General features: G+C 43.1%; 1 protein-coding gene across 1 annotated transcript in view; it reads left to right on the top strand.

The window, feature by feature from the left end:
- MAP2K5 (mitogen-activated protein kinase kinase 5) overlaps nucleotides 1–14,674 on the top strand; it is a 1,242,853-nt gene that overhangs the window by 468,480 nt on the left and 759,699 nt on the right. The window contains exons 10-11 of the mRNA XM_069222863.1: nucleotides 4,240–4,308; nucleotides 13,527–13,608. Of these exons, the coding sequence (XP_069078964.1) occupies nucleotides 4,240–4,308; nucleotides 13,527–13,608 (151 nt within the window). The remainder of the gene's footprint in view (nucleotides 1–4,239; nucleotides 4,309–13,526; nucleotides 13,609–14,674) is intronic.

Raw genomic sequence — 14,674 nt, 5'->3', positions numbered from 1 at the left:
CTTGAAAGGCACATGTCCAGGGCCAATGAGAGCTGATTCCGATGTTCGCTCCGCTGGTGTTGAAAACATGATTGATAGAGCATATCCGCTGGAAGTAGGGTGGAGTGGTACAGCACCCCGAAAATAATACACTGTAGTGCAGAAGGTGAACGAGCAATAAAGATGTCATAAAAATATGTGCGTTCAAAGACAAAGGTCGAATATCAGGGTATGTCTTCTGACAAACTGCTGCTTATTTGGAAACTAGTGTTTACTTGTATTTCTCTGACTGGAAAGTGGCAGGATTTTGTATAAGTAACTTAAAAGGAAATCTTGCTGGGGTACAAGGAGTGAAAGGAAAGGCTGTAGAATGTCAGTTTTTTCCTAACACACAATATAATTTAACACTTGTAAATGAACTAGACGCATTTCAAAATATATCAGCAAATAGAAAAGCACAAATGGAGCCCATTTTTTGTGTGAATCTGAAGTGTGATGGAACCACTTTACTTAGTGATGCGCAAATGATAAATATTCAGTAAAACCTGATTTCCACACACAATTGCTTGTGCGCTATATAGTTTTATGACTAGAACCACATATCTACGCAAATTTAGTGTTATTTCAACGGAAAATATGTCTATAAATTACAATATGCTACTTCACATGTGCTCTAAAATGCACCACCGGGTATACTACACCCTTACCACTCTTTTGCTGAATCCGCATGGCTCATTTGCCATAATTGTTCACTGCTGGATGCTTTGATTTTACACAGTCCCTATTAGTTCAGTGATGTAACATTGATGACAGCGCCCCCACTCAGAAAATTGTTCCAGCACCATTAATAGTGAGTTAATGTGGAAAGAGTGGTACTAACGTTTGAAGATGGAGCTGCCTGGTCGAAGATACATTGCAGTGAACCTGAGAAAAGTTACCCCTGCCATTCCTAGTGGTCACATCAATGTGAGACAGAGACCCCATACATACAGCCCATGGCCATTGGAGGGGAAATGCTCATTTTCAGTAACATCACCCAGTGAAGGAATACCCCATATTGAGCTGATTGTAAAACAAGAGCACCCTTCCTACATGACTTTCAGCAGTGGAGCACCGCCCTACACATAGTAGCCCTTGCCAGTGAAAAAGGGATTACCCAGACAAACAGTCCCAGGATCCTGAGAAAGAGAGACTCTCAGGTCTGGCAGTCACCTGAGTAAAATAAAATGATTGTTGTGTTGCTGCCCTGTTTTCTTATCACATGCTTATAGCCAATGTTTAGTTTCATATAGGCTTCCTATCTCTGTTAACAAAACAAAGAAAGACACACAGGAATATGTTGAGAAAATTATTACTCAAGAGTGCACAATTCGCCACCAGGAGAGGTTCGGATTAACTTTAAAAAAATGCCTCCTTGACCTAAAGTTTCCATTTTGCTCATTACATAACAACTCGGATGTGAGTGGTTCCATTGGTGAGACCTGGGGTCTACTCTCACCAAAGATATGCTTCAGGGCCGTGGAACCTGTCCAGATGTTTAATATATATTTCAAACTAGCATATTTAAAGTGGTAAAGCCAGGATTAGATGTCAAGTCTCATAGTGATATGGCTAAAACTTCCCCACTGTCCCATGTCTGGCAGTGGAGGTTGAGTGTTTGTTTCTGCCCACCTCAATGGATTGCACAGCTTGTTGAGGGACCTTTGTCATGGAGTTTTTATATCACTTAACATAGCCTATTTCTAAGCCCTCCTATTGACTTAATTTAGAGACCGGTATGCGATTGAACTCTCAATATACCTTAACTCACTGTGCGCACCATGTACATGCTTTACTTCCCCTATGCACATCTGCCCCCACCCCACCCCAGGCCAGCCCCCCCCCCCCTTGCTGGCATCAAGGCCAGCAGAGTGGGCGCCAGTGGGCATAGTTTTTGGCCCCTGGGAAAACGTTTGCGAGTGCCCCATGCTCTGCATCCTAGTTTTCGATAACTGTTTATATTTAAATATAGTATTTTGATAATTAATGTTATTGGAAATTAAATTTGTTTATGGGCTTAAAATCTATTTTTATGCATTTGGATGCAATTTGATACAATTTCAGTAAAATAAGTCTGGTAATTTATCCATTTTATTTCCAGAGGTCAATTTGCAGAGGCCAAATCGTTGTCTTTTTTTACTGCAGTCTTTCCTTATGGAGCACTTGCTAGAACTGGTCAGGAAGTCAGTACCTCTCCTCTCAAACCTCTGCAGAGTTTGTGCTGCACAGGCAAGCAACCAGAGCCCGCTTATCCAATGGCCATATCCATCTAATTAGCTTCTGCAGTTGGTGCTTCAGTTGAGACTTGGCAATGAGCATTCATTGGTGCATTCAGTGCTCGCAATTTTAGAGGCAGGATAGAGGTGGAGAGTAGGTAACTAGGAGAAGCATGTTTAAAGCAGCCAAGTGGGTCTGGTGGCAATTTATTTTAAATTAGAACTCCATTGGCAGATGTGTCACTCCTGATATGACATGATGCAGCTCTTCCATACTTTATGATATACCTGTTTTATATTGTTCTGTACCCAGTGCAACCCCCACTACCTATAATGTGCTGCCTTCTGCTGCTTTCTAGTCATTATATAAAAACATTTTCAACACAGTCTCACAAAGCCACAAAACCAACCCATCATTCCACTAAACTGGCCAATATACAGCCAAAGAACTGGCCCACTCTCTGATCTGCCAGGCTGGCCCATCTGGCTTTGCCAGACTTATCCTGTTGTTTTATACAAAATGAGATCCAGCATATATTCATAATACGTTCATGAGTGATGTATAAAAACATAAACTGTGCTAAAAATGCACACCTTTCTATAAAGAAACATCCGGAAGACGGTGAATTCTCAGTTCCACACTGCAATACAGTACGTCCTGTATGCTGCAAATAAATTACTAGATAAATCATTTAAGAGGCATACCGTTTGCACAAATATGCTCATCTGCGCAACCTAAAAACACCACCCTTTTCTTTAGTAGTGGTAAAATGATCAAATATCGATTATACATTTCCCTCAAAACCACCCACTGTTTATCAGGGCATATTTCAGTAATGAAAGAAAGCAACTTGGTATTTAGAACTGTCCTTTTTTGTGGGATTGAAATACACATCTCTGTGGATCTCTTACTCTTTAGTTGACTGCCATTGTGGTCGGTTACACCATTGGACCGTTCCAAGTGTGTTTACAGTATTGAGGCTGCACATTTATTACGACCCCTTTTAGAAGCAGTACAGCTGAAATGACGAGACCACATTCAACTGCAAAGTTTCCTTTTTTTTTGCAGATTTATATAGTGCAAACTCAACCCGAAGGTATTGAAGTGCTTTACATGAGCACCAGTTACAGTACATAAGGTCACATTCATTTTTTATGAATGGGGAGACTAAGTGATTTTGCCCAGAATCCTAGGATGTTAAACCGGCGCCAAGACTCGAAACCTGGTTCTTCAGTTCCAAAGTCAGCAGCTAGGTAACCCCACTCCCTTCCAAGTGATAGTTCAAAAGATTACTCATTCGAGATTGCTGCTCACTCTATCAACCTCTCATTGGTGAATAGCGGATTTATCCACAGGTTTAAACAATAGTCACTTGAAACTCAGCAGTCACTTGAAACTCAGCTGTCTTCAGTTTTTCATTATCATGTAGTATTTTATATATATATATATATATATATGTGTGTGTTCACTGAAAAAACTAAAGGTTACAGGGGCGCTATAGTTAGGCTCACATTTTAACAGTACAAAACCATAGAAATTCACCTGCTATAGTTAGTTACCTCAAGTAACTATAACTCGATCCCTAAGGTAACTATAACTCACAACCCTGCCATGCACAGTTTTTTCAGCAATATTTTAATGCAGATGTTACATTGATATTATCAGTGATGTTATCAAAGATGTCATGAGTGCTATAATTTGTGTGGTAATTAGCAGTGCATGCTGAGGGTGCGAGTTATGGCTACCTTAGGGCGTGAGTATGCTTTTAGTGTCCTTTGAGTCCAATGATAAAGCGACTTAGAATACAATGGCAATCATAAACATATCTCTAAAAAGTACATTTGAAGAGACTCTCAGTAAGGTTTGAGGCTCTGCCTTCCATTGTACCAGCTCTCAAGTGACTTTCACTTAGCAGGTCTTTCTCTTGTTTTAACGTTATTTCATTCCATGTGACTGGTGGTGGGAAATGACCTCTGCTAAACCAGTGTGTCTCATTTTTTTCAGGTTATACCATTAGATATCACCGTTGAACTTCAGCGGCAGATTATGTCTGAGTTAGAAATCCTGTACAAGGTGAGTGTCTTCTCTGAATAGCCTGTTTTCATTGTTGATTTAGTAAAGTTTGTCCCCTTGAACAATTAAATGTCAACAGCACATTTAGTTACTCACTGTGAACATATATCTAAAGCGCCTGATGTTTTCTCTCACCAGGTAGATCTTATGTATTTCTTTTAGCAACACTGAGGATGAAAGGCGTGGTTGGAACGGTATTTGTGCTATAACAGTGCCACTTCTTGTGACACTGTCTCCATACACCTGCTGCGCCCAGTGGCCAGAACTGTCACAGCTTTATTTATGGCAGTGGTTGAGGCACTTTCAAAATGCATTTAAATCTTCACTTGGGCTTGAAAAACCCAGTCACACACGTAACTCGTTGTGATGATTAAAGAAAGAAAGCTTTGGCGTTGTTTGATCCATACAAAACAATATTTGAATTTGGGAATAGATTACAATATGTTGCGGAATTGTCCGAATTCGTCGAGAATGGCCCGAAGGTGGGCGGGATGAGGGGGGCGGGTGTTTGAATCAGTGTTTTGAATCAATGGTGATCTGATGTGGAGATCGAGGTAATGCTACAGTTTTCCGTCGGATACACCCAAGGAACTCCCCATCTCCCGCGTTTAGTGGCTTGAATGGATGGTGTGAAGTGGGTATTGAGGAAGCAGACCTAATCCTAGAAGGAATATAAAGTGCACTTGTAGGTACGGTAGGCCTTTGCTACAGTAGGCCTTGTGGATAATGCAGAGTGGCTTGAACTCGAACCTGACATCCAACGAAAGCCAATGGATTGCTTACATGATTAGTATAGCATAGTCGGACTTCTTTAGATAAGGCACATCTTGGCGGCTTGATTTTGGGAGGCTTCAGAAATTGTTTATCAGGGTCTTTGTAAGGCCTCTGTAGTACATTACAATATTCTGACCGGTTGTCTGATGGGCATTTTGAAGAATTGCAAGTTAAATCTTTTAACAACCAGTGTTGCTTCAATGAGGAAATAAAATGTTTGAAACTGTGGTCATTCTCGAGTTTTTGTCTTTCCCCTCAGGATTAGGAGTTTGAAGTTTTCTCAATTTAGGCACAAACCTTCTCTCATTCAGTGTTGTATGTGGTCTAACTAGTTGGTGATGTTGGTTTAGCTCCAACAGGCAATGCAAATTGGTACCACTCACTGCAAAAGATTTGGTATCAGTCTCTGTGAAAGAACTGGTTCACCAGGAATCACGGCAAGTACAAACGGAAATATGGGATACTAGGACCTCCATATGCAGTGTGTGTGTGTGTGTGTGTGTTTATCATCAGTTTGTGTGTCTTTCTTTCAACATTTCGGAGCACATATGGCTGAGAAGCACTTCAAGTGAAGGTCTATCAAAATAAATGATCAAAACGGGACTCATACCACTGGTTGCTCTAATACTCTTTGTCATGAGCAAAAATCACTTATGAAGATTTTTTTTTTTTTTAACTTTATTTTTGCATTTTTTAACTTTCGGTACACCTAAGAATAATTTTAAGTGAACACTATTAAAATTAATAGTGGGATATTCTTCTGTGCGCTGACAGAAGTATTCCTATAGTAACAATATTTTTATAGCATGTGTGGCTGTAGATAGACATGCTCTGCATATTTCTGCCATCTAATGTTGGGCTTGAACGTTGCATCTTGTTTTTGTTAGAAAAACTCAAGGGTGAAGACCTTTTGTGACTCCTCCTGTAGTCTATGAAGCACAAGGGCATAGTCTCCCCCTCAGATTTTCTTCTGCCATCTGCTTCAGACATTTAGATTACAAGCTCAAGATGCATGTGTTCTCTCTGACTTTTCGAGCCAATTTGTTTGAAACTTCGAGACCTATGATTCAGATGTCAACTGGTAGACTTTATCTTCACAACTTTCTCAGCGACTTGCAATCAATGGCCTTCGGTGCCCCACATTCTAAATTCCTCACAGAGCACCGGTTGATAACTTTAGAAAATAAAGGCTGTATCACTGGAGAATGCCTAGTAGAGGACGTGGACAGTGTACGCTTCCAATTGTGCCCTAAGTGCAACACCAAATACCCATAGTCATACCTGCACTGTTTGCTGCCTCTGTCTCTCCCCTTACACTATGACCCCACCTGCAATTTCTGCCCCACCTTCTGATGCAAGAAGACTCTTGGGTACCACAGAGAAGGAAGCTTGGCACATTATAATAAGCAGCACCTGTCATCTGAGACCCCCAACATCATCAGGGTGTTAGACCCTTTTGAGGCTGATGAAGAAGCAGCACCACCCTCAGGTAATCTGACAGAGCAGGGCATGTCCAGACGAGACAGTCTCCTGCACCACTTCTGATGACGAGTGCGATAAAGCTGAGGCTGTAGCTTCCAAACCTTCAGACCCTCAAACCCCGCAAGCCGAAGAGGATCCACGACCGAGCGCCGTAAATCGCCGCACAGCAGTCTCTGCATGGAAACTAAACGACGCATCGCCGTATGTGGCCTGAGAAATCGACGCACACCCCTTTGTTTCCACGCTTCTTCTCCTCTGCGGCCCTTTGTGGAGATTTTTCACGTGAACCAGGTACTTTGTGCTTGAAAGAGACTTTGTTTGTTTTTAAAAGACTTAAGACACTTTAGATCACTTTTCAGTGATATCTGTACATTTACTTATTGCATCTTTGATCGTTTTGACCTGCATTTATCCAGATAAATATTATATATTTTTCTAAACACTGTGTGGTGTATTTTTCTGGTGCTATATGGTGGTATTGTATTATTTATTGCACAAATACTTTACACATTGCCTTCTAAGTTAAGCCTGACTGCTCCGTGCCAAGCAGCCGGAGGGTGGGCACAGGATAATTTGGATTGTGTGTGACTTACCGTACTGCCAACCAAAGACCCCATTTCTAACAGTCTACTACTCATTTATGATGAGCCCTAACACCCAGGGAGGGGGACAACCCATAGGAGGACTACACGGTCAATGATACAGATGACCAGGACATTGACTTTTGCCCTACTAAGCTGTCTCAACCCGAAACACTGTGACCTACCATGCAGTCATTCCTAAGGACTGCTCAGCTTCGCAAAGTGGACTTCTACATCTTTCAAGACGAGAGTGACTTCCTCGTAGAGACCCTGTACAAAACTGAAAGGACTGTGCAGCTCCTGCCCACGCTAAAAAGCATGTTGAAGGCCGCCCTGGACAACTTCAAGGAGCCAATAAATGCTAATGTTGTCATGCCCAGGGAGGCCTAACTCCGTGACCTACCCCGCGTTTGCAGCCAGGTTCCCCTAGACTCCCTTATTGTGGATGTAGTGCAGAAACACTCTTAAGCATAGGAGACAATTGACACCCACTCCGCCAGACAAGGGAGGGCAAGTGTATTGATGCAACTAGCAAGCGTGTGACTTTGGGGGCTGCCACTCATTTGTGCATGCCAAGTTTAAGTGCCCTCTGTTCCAATATAGATACCATTGAGATGGAGTAGCTGGTAAAGAATGTCCCAGAAACCCATAGGAAAAGGGGACAAAAGCTTGTGGTAAAGTTATCTCTAATGCCAGTATCTGCTGTTCTCTCGATGCAGCAGATATTGCTTCCCTAGGGATCCACACAAGTATTCTCCTGTAGTGCCATGCATGGCTCTGCATCTTGTGGGTTCAGACAAGAGGTGCCTAAGCACCTTTTCAGCCTTCCTTTTGACGGAGATCTTTGCTTCAGACATCAGGTTGATATGATCCTAGGGAAAATAAGAAACCTACCAAGACAGCCCTGTCTGTGGATGCTTTCAAAGCCACTACCCTGAAAACTGCATTTCTGAGGCAGACATTCAAAGGTGGAGTGAAGACAACTCCAAACTGCCAGGCACAAAGTTTTCATCGCAACAGCCGTCCTTTCAGGTCTCCCAACAGGCAAGAGCTACAAGATTTGCAGTTAGGAACAACCACCTGAGCAACAGTAGCAGCGGCTCCAGCGGGGTCACCTCCACCTCCAAGCAGTGACTTTTTATTGGTTCCCTGATCACACATCACCTGTCAGATGGAGACTAAGGGAGTTTATTTCCCCATTGGGAGGAGATCATCTCTGATGAGTGGCTGCATGCAGTGACAGGGCACAGATACTACTTTGAGTTCCACATCACGCTCCCCTTTTAACATCCCACCCTGCCATCATGGCTTCAGATGAGACCTCCTCTGGCTTTTGGAAGAAGTACAGGTGGTGCCTTCACACCAACGATTGTACTCAACCCCGCCACCCACTTTCTAATTCCTTAAAAGGACAGTTCCGTTTGGTCAGAGTCACTATAGCCCAAAGGTGTTTACAAAGTGCCTAGTGGTCTTGACTATGCATCTACACAGAAAAGCCATCCATGTTTTTCCTTACTTAGACTGTTGGCTGATAAATGGCATCAGCAGTGCCTAACAGACTTTCCACAGTCCAGAGCTCATAATCAGTGCCAAAAAGTACCATCTCCAACTCCACCAAATTGAGCCCTTCCTAGGCTCCATTCTGAACACCATTATGAGGAAAGCATACCTTAGTGAGCAGAGAGTGGTGACATTAAACAGCTGCTGCTTCTTTTTCCGAGGACAGGACACCCTCTCACATGAAATACTGCACATGCACCCTGTAGGAAGCTGGCCTGGTGTGTGTGGTGAGCACCTATGGTGTTATCACCTTATGCCAGGTCCAGAAATTCCCTATTAGTGAAGTTTAGGTGGTGTCTAGGAATCCAGTGCTCTCTAGAGGTAGCTGTGGATGAGCTCGCAAGACTTATCTAGGAGACATGCAAAGCTTATGCAGTACCACTACAGTCACACAGCACTTACACACATGAAAGGGCCAAACAGTTTTGCAAAAATAAAGGTACCTTATTGTAGTAACACAGTTACTAAACTACTGAATAGGCAATACTTCAATAGGTAAGTAGCACACTATTACGTACACATTAGAAGTCAGTGATTAGCATAGAAAGCAATAGCAAATAGTAAAAACAGTAGTAAATTGTGAAGGGCCTAGGGGGAGACCAAACCATATACTAAGTAAGTGGAATATGAAAGGCAGTCACCCACTCGAGGATGTGGAATCAGTAGAAAGGAGTTGGACTAACTAGGACCCTCAATAGGTTAGTACCAGGGTGCCTTCCATTGACGAGGAGAGAGGAGGTAAGTACCTGGTTTTTCCCCAAGCCCACAGGAGAACTGTGGAAAAGGACTGTGCAAGACCCAGACAAGACAGGAAGAAACCAAAAGTGGATCCTGACAGAAGAGGACCTTCAAAAGAAGGGGGCTAAGTCCAGTTCGAGTTGGAGTGTCCGGTGCTGGCAGTCCCGGTGGCCAGAAGATGAAGCAAACGATGCAGAGGAGTCCTGCTGGAATCCTGCACTTCGAATCTGAGGATCCACCAAAGAGGGAGATCCTAAGTAGCACATGAAGGGATTGGTCACCTAGCAGGGTGACCACATATCAGGTGGAGGCTGTGACATCATCTACCTGACCTGTCCACTTGGATGCTTCCCCGTGGCTCTGCCCACCTTGAATTCAAGGTGGCAGAATCAAGTGGCCACCTGGAGGAGCTCTGGGCACCACTCCAGGGGTGGTTATGGACAGGGGAGTGGTCACTCCATTTTCCAGTTTCATGCCAGATCAGGGACCCGGGGGTCCCTGGACTGGTGCACACCGGTTTGTGCAAAGAGGGCACCAAATGTGCCCCTCAAAGCATACTAGTGGCTTAGGGAGGCTACCCCTTCCACGAAATGTAACACCTATTTCCAAGGGAGAGAGTGTTACCATCCTCTCCCAAAGGAAATCCTTTGTTCAGCCTTCCTTTGCCTGAGCTGGTTAAGGACGAGGAAGGCAGAAACCTGTCTGAGGGGTGGCAGCAGCATATGCTGCCCGGAAAACCCCAGAAGACTAGTAGGAACAATGCTGAGGGTCCTCTAAAGAGCTCCCAGAGTGCATGGAATCATACAGCCAATACTGGCAACAGTATTGGGGTATGATTCCGACATGTTTGATACCAAACATGCCCAGGTTTGGAGTTATTCCCACTATGTAGCTGGACACACATACTGACCTGTGACCAGTACATGGTTAAAACGGCTTCCCCACACTTACGAAGTCCAGTGAAATTATGCTGGAGTTGGTAGGGGCACCTCTGCTCATGCAGGGATGCCCTCACACACAGGTACCTGCACCCTACCTTCTGGGCTAGGAGGGCCTACCATAGGGGTGACTTACAGTGACCTGGTGCAGTGATCTGCAGTAAAAAGGTGCATGCACCTTTTCAAGCAGGCTGCAATGGCAGGCCTGCAGGCACATTTTGCATGGGCTCCCATGGGTGGCATAATACATGCTGCAGCCCATGGGGGTCCCCTGGTGCCCCAGTGCCTTGGGTACCCTAAGTACCATATACTAGGGACTTATATGGGGGCACCAGTATGCCAATTGTGCTGTGTGCTGTGTGCTAAGTCCTAAGTACCAACATTTAGAGGGATAGAGTACAGTCACTGGGGTCCTGGTTAGCAGTATTCTAGTGAACACAGCCAAAACACACTGACAGCAGGCAAAAAGTGGGGGTAATCATGCCAAAAAGAGAGAACTTTCCTACACACCCTTGCACAGCGATGGTCACAAGTAGAAGGCCTGTAGGAATATTTAGCATTGGTAAAGGCCCATACTTGGTGCTTTCTGCAATGGTGGAACAGTAGCAAACTGTTGCTTGACAAGCCTTTCCTTGACTATCTCCAGCAAGTGACCATTACTACCACTGCCTTACTGTTGGAATGGGAGATGCACCACAATCACATTACCATTTAGGGCATCTGGACTTCCCAGCACCATCACATCAGTTATCTCGAACTTCTGGTGGTCTATCTAGCTACTCAGGTGAAAACAGTCCTCATAATGATGGACACCATGACAGCATGCTCTACATTCGCAAGCATGAGGGGGGCTCAATCCCAACAGCTGTCTACACTTGCTAAAGAGATGTGACTTTGAGCAGTGTGCAGCAAGATCGACCTGCTAGTGGAGCGCTTCTTGGGGGTGAACAATGTGACTTTTACTGACCAGCTCAGCAGGACACATCAACAAGTCCAGGAGTGGTAACTCCATCCGCAAGTCCTCCAGTGTACCGTCATCTGTTGGGCACCCGACAATCGACCTCTTGCCATCCCTGCAAACGCTGAATGCCAAAACGGTGCCAGTTACCCACTCCCCCAGTCCATGGGTAACATACTGTGGATGAATTGATCAGAGCTATTTGCCTGTGCTTCTCCTTCTGCATCTTCCTCACCACGTGTGGGATGTAATGGACAGAAGTGTCAACGACCTTCATCCAAGGGGCCCCAAACTGGACCCGACAATCCTGGTACTCCATACTTCTAGAGATGTCCATCAGCTTGTGCGAGAAACTGCCGTTCTGAACGGACCTTCTAACACAATATCGGGATCAACTCAGGTACCCTTACCCCAAACAGCTCTGTATAGTAATCTGCCACCTGAATTCTTAGAGTTTAGGTTTTTCAACCTAGATGAGTGTATACTTAAACTGCGTGAGACACATAACCCATCACATGTACATGGTAGGCAGCATAGTGATAAAGATTTGTCTGCTACTTAAAACAAAATAGGTCCATTTAAGATATCTGTATGAGATATCATTAGCTACCTTCTACACATGCAAAAGAAGGCCTAGCATATTTCTCCATATGTTTAAACATAGCTGCAGTTGCAACATATATGCAAAATAGGGAACATTCGTCCCTTTTAGAAATCACTCTAATGAAGCCTTCACAGAGGGGCTTAAGAGACCGCCTCATGCCCCTTTGTGAATACTCAATCGGCTCAAATCACGAAGAGGAGTGAAACCTCTCCACTCCTGTAATCTGCAGTTTCTGTTCTGGAAAGTAGCTTTTCTAATAGCCGTAACCTTGCTCAAGCATATTAGCAAGTTTCAGGTCCTAACAATGCAGGAACATTTCATTCATGTCCACGAGGTGGTGCTCAGGACGAAATGCCAAATTTCTGCCATCAGTTGTCTCACTTTTTCATATTAATCAGAGCATTGAGCTTCCCAACCAGACTTGGTAGCAGAAAGGGCCGTACACACTCTAGATGTTAAAAGTAGGGGTGGGCGTAACTTGGTAATTTGCTGTAGTTTAATAACACATCATTGCAGCAGAATTAAAGATGATTCAGTAATTACACATGACTAGCAATTCAGCTTTAAGTGCTATTTTCCTTGCGCAAAATGAATATCCGGGTTCATTTTTGCACTAAGAAATAAAACTAAATGCAACAGAACATGAATATCAGCACAGTTTTTCACCAAACTTACTCCGGCATATAGCACTATTTCTTAGATCAAAATTCACCCTTGCTTTCAAAATGGACGTGAGGATACATTTTGCGTTAAGAAAATATTGCTAAATGCAAATAATCCAAAACAGCAGGGCGAGTTGCCACTCGTGCTTGCTAAATTAGTTGCTTGAGGTTTATTTTCTCCACAAATTACTCTTTAATTATGGAGCGGGCATAATCGTGTAGTTTTTGGTAATTCCGGAATTACCAAAATTACTCTGATTACTGTGAAGTAGTTAAAATTACTCCCTAGTCTAGTTAAAAGGGCACTCATGTACGATTTTGGTTTTTAATGTCTTGATCACCTGCAGAGTTTATTTGCCTTCCAAAGATTTTAATTTGAAAAAGACAGAATTCTGCACACCTTCTAGAATATTTTGCAATCCTTTTTGTATGTTATTTGTATGTTTTTATGTGATATTTGTGCAGCTCGAATCTAGCCAAAAGGCAGTAGAGCGCTGTACAGTGTCAAAAGGTTACAATGCAGCCAGTAAGTAATTGGAGTGGTAGCTGGGGCCTGGAAGCTGAGGTAGACTGTTACTGCATTGTGAAGCAGTCTTATTTAAAGAGATTCGTCTTCAGCTCTTTCCTAAAGTGGAGCACAGGTTTATGGCCATCCTGATAGACATGGGATGTTGCTACAGATCCTGGGTGCATAGATGGAGATTTAGAGCTAAATTTACGGTTGCTCTATAAAGGTGTCAGTATTCCTAAAGGTGTATAGGATACATCTCTGCTTTTAGTTTGAACAGAAGGCTGGACGTAAACAGACAGTCCACTTTAAATGTTACTGTTTTCACCAACTAATGGGCTAATTTCTGGTGTAAAGACTTCAGATGCCCAGACGGTTAAAGTTGTAACTAGTTCTCTCTACTTTCTTTGCAGTGTGATTCGTCCTATATTATTGGATTTTACGGGGCCTTTTTTGTTGAGAATAGGATATCAATTTGCACAGAGTTCATGGACGGTAAGTTCTGCTTGATACTTTTCTTGTTGAAAGCACAATTTTTGTTCCGAAATATTCAGCAGTGCGTTCTGAAAACCCATAGTCTGCTTGCTTTGAAGCGAGTTTGGCGCCATGTATGAGAAGCAGCGAGTCACCTCGCAGGCTAGGGCTCTTCTTCACAAACTTGGGCAATAATCAGAATTGATCTAAACATTCTCTCAACATTATTTTTAATATGCACCCCTTGATTTGGAATGCCTGGCTTAACTAACTGTTTGACAACTGTAGCATGTAATGCACATAAACTGATAAAAATGGTCCTATGTGTGTTTATTGTGGTTTGGATTCAGCATTGGATAAATTATCACAGTTGGCAGTTATTGATGAAGTGAGCATCCGCGGACTGGGAAACAGCCACTAGTGGTGTATTTGGATTGTTGTTGGAATGGTGTTATTTAACGTATTCATGACATCGGACAGGACTCTGTAGCTTCGGTGTAAAATGTGCATATTAGAGACCGTATGGGGAAGGCCTCTAGAACGCAGAGCTGAACCCCTAAACCATGTAACAACTCCAGTTGACTGGGCTGGTGCAACAGGTATGAGTTGTTCATTAGAGATATGTACTGTCATCCAACTAGAACCTAACAATCTAATATGCAGGAAAAGAATTGGTGGTGGATCCTTAAATTGTAATAACTTTGAGATGGATTACTGCCTCCTAGTTACCTAGTAGATACATTGTATGAGCAACTAATGTGGTTAAGTAGCAAAAAAAAAAGTGAATGGAGTACTGTTGAAACTTATGACTAGAGGTATGTCATGTTTTCCTTATACAGTGCAATTCTAAGGACAGATCTATAATAATTTGGTTTCCAGAATATTAAGTAAATAAGCTGTCATACTCGAAAGAATTCATAGAACGACTATAAACTCACGAAAGAGCCTAGTGAATTTAATATATGAAGAAACACTGAAGCAGCCAGAATGTCAATTTCTGTAAACGTATACATCCCATGTGAATAAAACGTGCCCTATTTTGATTTAACTACGGTTGTAATGAAATCAGTGCCTGATGAATGCTCAC

Source organism: Pleurodeles waltl, chromosome 3_1, assembly GCF_031143425.1.
Source record: "Pleurodeles waltl isolate 20211129_DDA chromosome 3_1, aPleWal1.hap1.20221129, whole genome shotgun sequence".
Taxonomy (NCBI): domain Eukaryota; kingdom Metazoa; phylum Chordata; class Amphibia; order Caudata; family Salamandridae; genus Pleurodeles; species Pleurodeles waltl.
Note: the sequence above shows the minus strand (reverse complement) of the source record. Positions and strands in the feature narration are given on the sequence as shown.